The 11,871-nt window shown below is 41.2% G+C and overlaps 1 protein-coding gene across 5 annotated transcripts in view; it reads left to right on the top strand.

The window, feature by feature from the left end:
• col4a6 (collagen type IV alpha 6 chain) overlaps positions 1 to 11,871 on the top strand; it is a 175,418-nt gene that overhangs the window by 1,294 nt on the left and 162,253 nt on the right. For all 5 annotated transcript variants that reach the window (XR_010001086.1, XR_010001087.1, XM_062964026.1 and 2 more), the window contains exon 2: positions 471 to 522. Coding sequence is in view for 3 of the 5 variants with exons in the window: in XM_062964026.1 (XP_062820096.1) it covers positions 471 to 522 (52 nt within the window). In the remaining 2 variants the exon portion in view is untranslated. The remainder of the gene's footprint in view (positions 1 to 470; positions 523 to 11,871) is intronic.

Raw genomic sequence — 11,871 nt, 5'->3', positions numbered from 1 at the left:
GGCTCAGGTTTTCTCCAGTGCATTTTTCAAGCAGTGGCTCAGTCGTGGAAGACTCAATTGATCATCACAATAACCTTGTGAAACAGACTGAAGTCTATGAAAATGTATGCTATCCTTTCCTCAATGAGTTTTGCACTCTGATCTTTCAAACTAACAGGCCTATTATAGTGGGTTGGTGTGAGTTTTCCAGGCTGTATGGCCGTGCTTCTGGAACATGGTATTACAGCCCAGAAAACTCACAGCAACCCAGTGATTCCAGCCATGAAAGCCTTTGACAACACAGGGCTATAAAATCTTCCCCTTCTAGCCCTGTGAAATAAGTAGGAAGGTGACTGAAAAGTGAAAAAGAACTGGGCCAAGGTTCCCAGTGGATGCTGTCACCTGGCTCTTGAGTGGCTAACACTTTTGCAAATCACCCTCCTTTGAGCTTCTTTGGCTGGCAGAATAACACGCATTCTCTCTCTATGCAGAGTTGTTGTCCTTCTGGCTGTACTGTTCCTGAACCCGGCTTCTGTGAATGGGGTAAGTGTAAACATTGACAACACAGCACAGGCATCTTTGGTCACAAGGCTGGATGGCAGTTACAAGTTGCAGTACTTTCTTAGACGGCAGTTTTTTAGCCTCCCCAGCCATCCAGCATGGGAGTGATGGGCATTTCATTCTGAATCCCCATTCCTTTCCCTGTGCTTCTTTACTCCAGGAGTAACCCCATTTTCGAGGGGACTCTTTGCTTATGGTTGCTTATGACTAAAGGAAGGGGAACTTTGGGGGCAGCCTTGCTAGAAAGGAGCAAAATGGTTTTCTAAAAAGGGGCAGGGAGGGGACACATTTGTGGGTGTTTTTCTTTTCTGGCATCAGTTGAAATCATGTGTTGTGTTGCTGATTGAAGATGGTGGTTCCCTGGCATTTCCAAGGTCCATTCACACATGGGGCCCCTGTTGACAACCAAATGCAGGAATGCCAGGCCGTGCCACTGCCTTCTGTGCACTTATTCCAAAATAAAGATGTTGAATGGGACTCAGTCCCAAACAGTCCTGTATAAACTCGTTTCCTTTTGTGTGTTATTTGATGGCCAAAGATCTATCCTTGCTTTACTTTTGAGTAGCAAGGTAAAAGAGAAAGGAAATGTTGATGGTCTTTGGGATTGCCTTTGGATGGGAGTTACCGTGCAAAAGTGGCAGACCTCTTGTGGACGGGAGCTTCCAGAATGACCACCCAACCAGCAACTGTGTGTTTTTTGTTTGCCTTTCGTTGTGATGTTCCTTCAGATTTGATGGAATTGCAAGTTTAAACAATAGTGACTCCAAAGTCAGCAAATTGGGAAATCAACTCTGGGTTTTATTTATTTGGTTTGTTTATTTTTATCCCTGAAATAGGGACTCAAGGCAGGTTTTAGTCTGAAAAGGATATATCTCACAAATTCTGTTTTGGATGAGAGCCCAGCATTAAACACCCTTCAAGTTCAGACTGGGATCAAGAATGGTTCTGCTGTCCACCAATATGGGAGCTATCAACCGCCACTGAGTTTTGGCATGCGTCAGGAGTCTTGTGGCTTTTCACCAAGACTGCCATCTGCTTCCCCAAAGAGACAGCCGGTTGCCCATTCACAAAAACTTGGCACCCGTTTCTTGGGAAAGGAAAGGGCTTGTGCCACATTCTGTCTGGATGGCAAAGGATCAGACAAAGCCCATTCGATATACCTGCAGCAACACCTTATGTGTCTGTCGTGTCTTACGGCCTCCATTGTGGAATTAATCCAGTTTGGCACCACTTTAATGGCCATGAATGATGGTCCTCACTGCTCCGAACACCTTGCCATTTTTGCCATATTTTTCAGGCATTCTGTTCTATTTTAGGGCAATAGGAAGTAAGCAGAAGGTGCTTCTTGATTCAAGCCAAGACCTTTTCTAAATTGGTTTTGTAGATTAATTGTGTGTCAAGATGTCACTTATCAAGGGCATTTGTGGCAATATATTGTTACCCGAGGGCCACAGAAATGGTCACATGCATGGCCCATAGCAAGGTGAGATCCAGATGAAAACCTACCCATGATCCCTATTACCAGTCTGTTTGGCACAAGAGGATTCAAATTGGACTCGTTGGAAGTTCTAGGTTCTCTTAAGCCCTGCTCCTTATGAGCATGGAGAGCTATTTTGATCTCTGTTGCATTGATTCCAACTATCCAAGGATGGATGGGGAATCTCCTCTCGAAGTGTGACCCTTCATTCCTGGTATATACGATATGTTGTTTGAAGACCTGGGACTGTAAATATTTCAAATTTTAGTGGACTTCCCAAGCTGTCCATAGAAGACCTTTGTCCTACTAAAATGGGTCAACTCAAAGCTTCCATCTGAGCTGCTCAGCTACATTGGAAATAATCACTTTTCTAGGTTAGGCAAGTGCTGGTTAGGCAAGACCTTGGCAAACTGCATCTTCCTGTTGGAAAGCCATGTATTGTATAACTTAATCTGGCTATGTCTCCCTCATAAATCAATACCAAACCTTGGACCTTTGGTAGGGCATTGGAAGAGAGGGCAGGAGATAAGGATCAGCTAAAGACAGGCTTCTCTAGGAAAGTTTATAATGATGCTAGAAGGCACATTTTGGTTCGTATTGCAAAGCCACTTGTACCTTTCTTAGCAAGTGGAGAAATGCATGTTTTCCTAAGCTGAGTGTGTTAAGATAAGGCTTGCACCAACTCATTCAATTGCATAGTATGGTGTTTTGTCTTTCCTTTTTGCCAGAAGCCACATTTAAACCATAAAGCCTCCAATTAACCACAGTTTGGCACTTTGTCCAAGATAAGTACCCATGATTAGTAGCTTTGGAACAAACCAGAATGTTATTCTGTGGCTTGAAAAGGCCATTCTTAGAAAGACGATAACCAGAATTTCCCAATGGTTTTGTAGCATTTATTTTATTTATCATGTCAGTTATAATGTTTTTTTAAAAAAACCAAAAAAAGCCACAAAGTTAGAAAACTTGACATTATACAAGATTTTCTTTGACCAGAAGTTGGCCACTTGGAGTGCCTCTGGTGTCACTGTGAGAAGGTCCTCCCTTGTGCATGTGGCAGGGCTCAGGCTGCATTGTAGTCAGTGGCCTATGGTTTGCTCTTCTCCACACTCGCATGCCATGGACTCCACTTTATAGCCCCATTTCCTAAGATTGGCTCTGCATCTTGAGGTGCCAGAGCTCAGTCTGTTCAGCACCTTCCAAGTCACCCAGCATCTGTGTGTTGAGGAGGGAGTTTCTCATCCTGTCTCGGCCATTGATTGAGATTCCAGGTTATAACCTGCCACATTTGGACTCTTTCTTGCTGAGATGTTCCTGCGAGTATCTCTGTAGATCTTAGAAAGCTGTTTCTTGATTTGAGGCATTGCTGGCTGATATTTGAACAGAGGATGCCTTGGTCCTTTCATTATTGGCTGCTACTTCCTGACGGATGTCAGATAATGCAATACTGCTAAACAGTACTGCTAAACTGTACTGCTAAACAGTACAGTATATGGTAATTTCTCCAGCGGTGTAGGGTGCAGACATCCTGTGCAGACATCCTGTGATAATGCGCCATGTCTCATTAAGGGCCACAACCACCGTTTTAACCTGGTGGGATGTATTCCACACTGGGCATGCATATTCAGCAGCAGAGTAGCAAAGCACAAGGGCAGATGTCTTCACTGTGTCTGGTTGTGATCCCCAGATAGTCAGCTTTCATATATTATTTCTAGCACCCATCTTTTGCTTGATATTCAAGCAGAGCTTCTTATAAGTCAGAGCACGGCCCAGAGTGACTCCCAGGTATTTTGGTGTGTTGCAATGTTCCAGTGGGATTCCTTCCCAGGAAATCCTCAGGGCTTGAGATACTTGTCTGTTTTTAAGATGAAAAGCACACGTCTGTGTTTTAGATGGATTAGCGATCAGGTGTTTTTCTCTGTAATAGGCAGTAAGAGCACCTAAGGTTTCAGAGAGCTTCTGTTCAACCATTTTAAAGCTCCCTACTTGGGAAGTGATGGCATGATCATCAGCATAGATGAAACTCTGTCCCTTCTGGAAGTAACTGATCATTTGTGTAAATGTTTATGTAAATGTTAAACATTGATGGAGCAAGTAGGTTCCCCTGAGTCAAGCCATTCTTTTGTTTTCGCTTTGTAGTCATTTGAATGGAGAGAAGAGTGTATGGCGAGAAGAAGTTAAAGGACTTCATGTGTTAAAAACACCTAAAACTCCCATCATCCATACCCAGTGTGGATCCCATTGTCAAGGATTTGGGGAGTTGTCATCCAAAACATCTGGCATGGAAATTTCCCAGCCATAGACTATAGAATGGCACATTATAAAGTCAAAAACATATTTTATATTCTGTGTTTGAAATGTAATTCTCTTGGCAACATAACCGCTCATCTTTAAACTTTCCTAAATGTGTTTCTAGCATGTTGTGAGTTGAAAGAAAGTTGTTTTCCTGTTCATTACGTAGCGTTTCAAAGTCAAAGGAAACTTAAAAAAAAAAGCCCAGGCAAATTGTTCTTTGGGCTGAGAAAAAGAGGAATCTGTAATGCTTCCATAGTCATCCTATATTGAATTAAATGTCTTGCAATCCCTTTGATTTAAGTTGGCTTCGGTACAGTGAACTGTATGTTGCAGTTGGGCTGTTTTATTTCAGAGAAGGAAAACAAACATCTTAGCATCGTTCAAGGTTTGGCTTGGGGAATGTGATATCCTCCAGATGCTGTTGGATGTCAGTAACTGCCATTAGCCAGTGGGGAGGGATGATGGGAGTTATGGTCCAACAACATCCGGAAGGTCTGTTCTAGCAGAGAGGTCAAAATCTGGCAAGAGATTCTGATTGAAGCTGGGTTCAAATGGCACAGTCATACAAAAGCAGTTTTAGGTTGGACCAGACGTAATTCTGCTACCTAAAACTGTCAGACCAAATGTCCAAAGCGCAGAGGTTCTAACATCCAGGTATTTGACTACAGAGCTGTCCTTTCCAAAGGCTTCTGTTAGCCTCTCCTGATTTAATTGGAATGATAGCTATCATCATCGAGCCATTTACCATGGAAGACAGGAAATTATTCTAGCGTATCTCTCAAATACCAGGTTGAGGAACCCTCTCTTATGATGTCCTCTGCTCCACAATAACCCACTTAAGATCTCCTTGTTGACTATCCTTTTTTATTCAGACTGAAATGTGAGACATAGGGCCCTTCCACACAGCAATATGACCAGAATATCAAGACAAATAATCCAAAATATCTGCTTTGAACTGGTTTATCTGAGTCCACACTGCCATATAATCCAGTTCAATGTGGATTTAATACAACTGTGTAAAAGGAGCTGCGTATAGGTAGACAAGAGAAGAACAGAGTTTAATTGAGATATCATTCTGGATCTCTCTTTCTGCATACTGTCGGCCCTTCATATCTGGTGGTTAGACATTAGCAGATTTAATTATTGATGAATTTGATTAATAATTTGTTCTTTATACGTATCTCTAGGACAGAGGTGGCGAAGTGTGTTAAAGCGCTGAGCTGCTGAACTTGCAGACCGAAAGGTCGCAGGTTCAAATCCCGGGAGCGGAATAAGTGCCCGCTGTTAGCTCCAGCTTCTGCCAACCTAGCAGTTCGAAAATATGCCAATGTGAGTAGATCAATAGGTACTACTCCAGCAGGAAGGTAACGGCGCTCCATGCAGTCATGCCGGCCACATGACCTTGGAGGTGTCTTTGGCTTAGAACTGGAGATGAGCACCAACCCCCAGAGTCAGACATGACTGGACTTAACGTCAGGGGAAACCTTTACCTTTACTTTTTACTAGGTCAGGGGTCCCCAAACTTTTTAAACAGGGGGCCAGTTCACGGTCCCTCAGACAGTTGGAGAGCCAGACTATAGTTTTAAAATAACTATGAACAAATTCCTGTGCACACTGCACATATCTTATTTTGAAGTTAAAAAAAACCCCAAGAACAAATAAAGCCTCAATGTTAATAATAATAATAATAATAATAATAATAACAACAACAACAATAATAATAATAAAGAGGGTTGGAAGAGTTCCCTTGGGCCAGTTAGTCCAACCTACTTCTGCCTTTGTGTACCAAAAGCACAAGCAAAGCAGCCCTGACAGATGGTCACCCAGTGTCAGCGTTGTTAACAACAACAACAACAACACATCGCACAGTCCTAAACGCTTGAGAAGTGTTTGACTTGTGATTTTGTGATATGAAATCCAGCATATATATCTCGTTTGCTGTGTGGACTACAATTCCCATCAGGCTTCCAACTCACATGGTCACTAAGAGTTGACACCCTAATAAGAGCTAACTGTTCCTCTCCTGTCTTTTTACAAGAAAAGCTAATACATAGATCTGGAGACCTTAAGAAGGAATGAGGATGAGGTCTCATTTGCTTCCATGATTTGTGTGAATTTAGGTGCAAGTTCCCAAGAGCCAACACTTTGATAGTATTTTGCAACTTTACGGTCTCTTTGTGGAACTCAGTGTGAAACCCGGAGGTCTGGTTCACCTAGAGAACATTCCTGAGGTCAAAAGGGGCAGGAAGAGGTCAATTGAGAATTAAGACATTTATTACTATCATTAAGAACCTTATTTGACCAAAGTTTGGAGTTGTTGGAAAAGTCTGGAGGTGGTTGGGAAAAAAAACTGTTAAAACTGGGGAGTGTGTGATGGGAAAGGGTTGAGATAGCATCAGTGCAAACATATCTTGATCACCTTCCGCTAGTAAACTGTGGCTTATCATCTCCATTGTTTTCCTTTCTTTGATTACCCTTGGAAAACAAACAAGAGGGGATCATTAATGTTTGAAAGGAGGTGGAAGGAAATGCAAAGTCTGGCAAGATCCTCTTCAAAGAAAAACAACCTCAGTTGAAGCTGTTTATGTGTAATGGAGGCCAGGTCTTCTAATTTCACCATATCACTAACTTTGGAGTTGATGGGCACCAGAAGAACAGAAGACCTGCATCGTTGTCCTTGTGACAGATCCGCCTTCAGCCAAAGAAAGGGTTGACCCTGTACCCATGACTTGGGTACAATGCAGCTTCTGTGAATCCCATCCATTTCAATCCAAAAGAAAAACAATGCTGAACTAATAGAGGATCTTCATGACTTTTTACAATGTTAAAATGGGTACCAGAGTAAATCAGGTCTGAGCTTATGATGGACACATCATCAGGCATTCACTAGGAAAGACTATAATGCTTAGAAAAAGGGAAGCCAATAGGAAAAGAATGAAGAAGGAAGCCAATGCCATGAGTCTTCCACCTTATGGTGATCCTATCAAGATTTCTTCAGAGGAGGGTTGCTTTAGCCTTCCTCTGAGGCTGAGAGAATGTGACTTGTTCAAGGTCACCTAATGGGTTTCCATTGCAGAGCTGTAGTCCAACACTCAAATTGCTACAACACATTGGTTCCCATTCATACGACCATCATAAGTCAGAGCTGACTTGATAGCACATAGCAGCAAATTGGAGATAGTCAGCACCTGAATATTAATTGCTAGGAAATATGAGCATGATGGTGTGGTCAGGAAGAGCCAACTTGTGACCTGGGAAGTGCCATTCAGACTCCCCACGAATCTGAAAGACTCAAGAATGAGACTCCTTTAGCATCAGCTCCAAGGACCAATTGCTAGGTCTCTAGTAGCCTATCCATGTGACGGCCTACATCAGGACCTGAAGAAGCATTCTTTGATATACAGAATATAGAATTTCTCTTTAGATGAGAGGTAAACGGCTGTGTTCCTATAGATATTCTTGACCTTCAACTTTCATCAGCCCTAGCCAACATAACTAACAATGAGAGATTATGGGACTTCTACTCTTAACAACATCTAGAAGAGCATAGTAGTCCATCCCTGTTTTATCCAGTTATCTCTCCAAGAATATTAATATGAAATAGAATAGTATGGATGACATTGAAGCTATCACAGCTGACGGGGAGATGTAATATCTTCCTGTATTTTAAATATCCTGGATCTCATGCCTGCTGAGGACAACAAATCTTTGAAGTCCTACTGGCATGTAAAACATCTCAACTAGAACCATAGCCTTTCATTGATTAATTACCCATGGTTTTTTTTGACCGAGATAGATCCAAGAGACTAAAGAGTTTGTCTACATCGTAGAATTATTGCAGTTTGATGCCACTTTCACTATCATGGCTCAATACTATGGAATCCTGAGGTTTGTAATTTGGAGAGATACCAGTCAGTACTCTTTGACAGAGAAGAGTAAAGTCATTGTAAAGCTATCACTCCCAGGATTCCATAGCATTAAACACGGCAGCTGAAGTGGTGTCAAACTGCATTAATTATGCAGTGTAGATGCACTCTGAGAAATACAGCTGTGTTCGATCCCCTTTTTCTGCATGACCAACATGTGATGTATTGAAATGCATTATATTGGGGATGAGATAAAAGAGAAGGATCCCAGTTTAAATGAATCACTTTGTAGATAATTTGCCATTTTATCCATTACAAATTTTTTCCTTGATGCAGATTCAGCTACACTTACGTGTCAAGAGCAGGTTTGTTAATGTGAATTATATTGCCACCTTCCTTGCAAACATGCAAGCTCCAGGATGTTTAGATGACTGGTTTTCTTTGCCATTCTTAAAAGTACAAGACTGTAAAAGGATGAGATGAATTCCTCGAGGCTACCTTGGTGTTCCTGATGTAAGCAGAGCCCTTTTCCTCCTAAAGAAAGATAGTAAAAAAATTCCAATGTTGTTTCTATGTTTTTTAAACAGTAAGGCATAGGTTTATATAGGCAGAGATGAGTCACCTTGATAGCATTTTTATGACTGGGAAATATACAAAAGCATGAGGAAATGGGATAGAGGGGGAAAGGGAATAATTTGGTAGGAGGGAAAGAAATGCAAAAAAGAAACAAAATCCACTGTACTGCAGGAGAAGCAAGTAAAGACTCAAGGCAAGTGAAGCTTTTAAAAGCCTTGTTTATAAATGGAACATAACTTTATTCATTGCGCAGAGTGTTTCCAGAACAAGTTTTAACTTGAAGCCTTGCTCGGTTTGTTGCATGGTGACACGTATTCTTGCAACCAGTCCTGGATTGAAGGCAAGAGGGTTCGTTTTTGTCCCTTTTGCAGCATTTCCAGACACAACTTCATATTGCAGAATTGTTTTGCGTTATTCTTGGAATATATTTTTGCAAAGGGTCAATTGAGCTTGTGAGCCATCTAGAATCTGCCTTTGTTTATCCTACCATGGCTGCATTTGTTTGTCCACAAACAGAGCATAATGCAATTATTGTTGAATGCACTTGCATACTTTTATGACAAAATTAGGATTTGAGGCCACTCCATATGCACAAATATAGGTAAAAATGCAAATAAGCTATCCATAGAATTATAGCAGTTTGTGTTAATAGCGACTATGGCTGCATCCAGTGGGATCTTGGGAGTTGTAGTTTTGTGAAAACTAAGAATTTTCTGCTCCATTTCCCTGGACTGCAGTATTTGAGCACTGAGCACTAAAAATCCCAGATTTCCATATGATGGAACCTTGGCAGTTGGAGAGATATCAAACTGTTCTTATTATATAATGTGGATATACTATTGGTAAGGGAGAGAGGGAAAGGGTGCATCTACAGTGTAGAACAGGCATGGACAAACTTTGGCCCTCCAGGTGTTTTGGACTTCAACTCCCACAATTCCTAACAGCTTCAGGCCCCTTCCTTTTCCCCTTCGCCCACCATATATACACACACACACACACACACACACATATATGATAACGGGTTTCCCTTAACATTAAGTCTAGTCGTGTCTGACTCTGGGGGTTGGTACGCATCTCCATTTCTAAGCTGAAGAACCGGTATTGTCCATAGACACCTCTAAGGTGATGTGGCCGGCATGATTGCATGGAGTGCCGTTACCTTCCTGTCGGAGCAGTACCTATTGATCTACTCACATTTGCATGTTCTCAAACTGCTAGATTGGCAGAAGCTGGGGCTAATGGCGGGTTCTCACCCCACTCCCCGGATTCGAACTGACGATGTTTCTTTCGGTCAGCAAATTTAGCAGCTCAGCAGTTTAACCCACTGCACCACCAGAGACTACACACACACACACACACACACACACACACACATGCAGTGTCCTTTTTACATCTATTTATGGAGAAATCTGAGAATTTTGAGAAGTACTTCTTTTCAAAATGTACCAAATCCTAATCTTATCCTTTTCTATTTTTAAAGCTAATTTGGGGGGGGGGGATGTACAGGAAGAAAGAAACAACTCCTTCAGACTATATCTATATATAGTTATTTTTATGCCAACATCAATTTTGTGATTAGATTCTTTTCCTCTGTGCCAAGTATAGTTTCTGCACAGGACTCGCAAAATGTGAGTCTTGTCCTAAACTACTTTATTAGGCCAAAAATGCACCAACGTTCTCCCTGTCCTTCCCTATAAAAATGAGGGGAAAATTGGGGCTGCGGCAAACCGAACGGACGAACCAAGATAATGACGGACCTATTCTCTGTGTGCTTTTTGAGATAGTTTTAATTGCCCATTACTCAGAAAAAAATCCAAGCTGGGAGCCAACAAAGAAGCGTATAAAGAGATAAGTACATTCCAGGTTGGTGCCTGAATAAGAAAGGAGACATCCATCCACATTTGTAGTTGTGACTTTTACGGATTCGATTTAAATGCTCTCCCTAGGAATCTTTAGGGTCCTTCAGTGCAATTCTATGGAGAAGTTGATTATCATGTGCAACACACTTTCAAAGTATGGACTATACGATTAAACAGGAAAGAACACTTTCAAACCAGGAACAGTTTTACATAGTGTTATAGAACCATGCTGGGAGAGTCTTTTCCAATTTTATTCTTCTAGCTGTGGGCAATGGGAGTTATAGTCCAGAGCATCGCATTGGTGAAGGCTGAGGAAGCTAACATGTGCAAGTATGTGAGCGAAGCTCTATATCTGGTAGCAGTGGAGTCCAGTATTTTTATTATTATTATATTTTTTATTATTTATATTATTATTACTAGCTGTGCCCGGCCACGCGTTGCTGTGGCAAAGTGGTGGTGGTATTGGTTAAAAACTGTTGTGTATTTTTTATTTGACATTATTTGCATTTTTTTAATTAATTTTATTGTAAGTTATATTTTTATTTATTATATTTTATTATTTTCTTGTATTATTTTTAGTTATTTTCTGTTATTATAGTATTTTATTGTATTATTTTTTTAGTGTTTTTAATTATTTTTTATTGGGTTGCTAGGAGACCAAGTTGGAGGAGCTTAGCCTTCTAACTGGCAGCAATTGGATAAAAGCAATTATTCCTCTCTCTCTAATTAGGACTTTATTTTTCTTTTCTTTTTGTTGTATCAATCTAGAGGCATGGATGATGGGTTGTGTTGTCAAATTTCGAGGTTGGGGGGCCTGTAGTTTTGTTGTTTTGTGGCTCGCCGTGATGCCATCACTCTTTTATATATATAGATAGTATAGTATATTAAAAGAAGGCCTACTGCGTGGCTAGGTGCAGCACATAGGTCAGAGTCAGGCTATACTGTATTAGTATTATTATTATTTATATTGGTGTTTATATTATTATTATTATTATTATTATTATTATTATTATATTAGTACTATTATATATTATTATGTTTGTGCTGGAGCCCCCAGTGACGTTGTGGGTTAAAGCCTTGTGACTTGAAGGTTGGGTTGCTGACCTGAAGGCTGCCAGGTTTGAATCCAACCCGGGGAGAGCGTGGATGAGCTCCCTCTATCAGCTCCAGCTCCATGGGGGACATGAGAGAAGCCTCCCACAAGGATGGTAAAACATCAAAACATCCGGGCAATGTCCCCTGGGCAACATCCTTGCAG

The sequence above is a fragment of the Anolis carolinensis genome, unplaced genomic scaffold (assembly GCF_035594765.1).
Source record: "Anolis carolinensis isolate JA03-04 unplaced genomic scaffold, rAnoCar3.1.pri scaffold_12, whole genome shotgun sequence".
In the NCBI taxonomy this organism is placed as follows: domain Eukaryota; kingdom Metazoa; phylum Chordata; class Lepidosauria; order Squamata; family Dactyloidae; genus Anolis; species Anolis carolinensis.
Note: the sequence above shows the minus strand (reverse complement) of the source record. Positions and strands in the feature narration are given on the sequence as shown.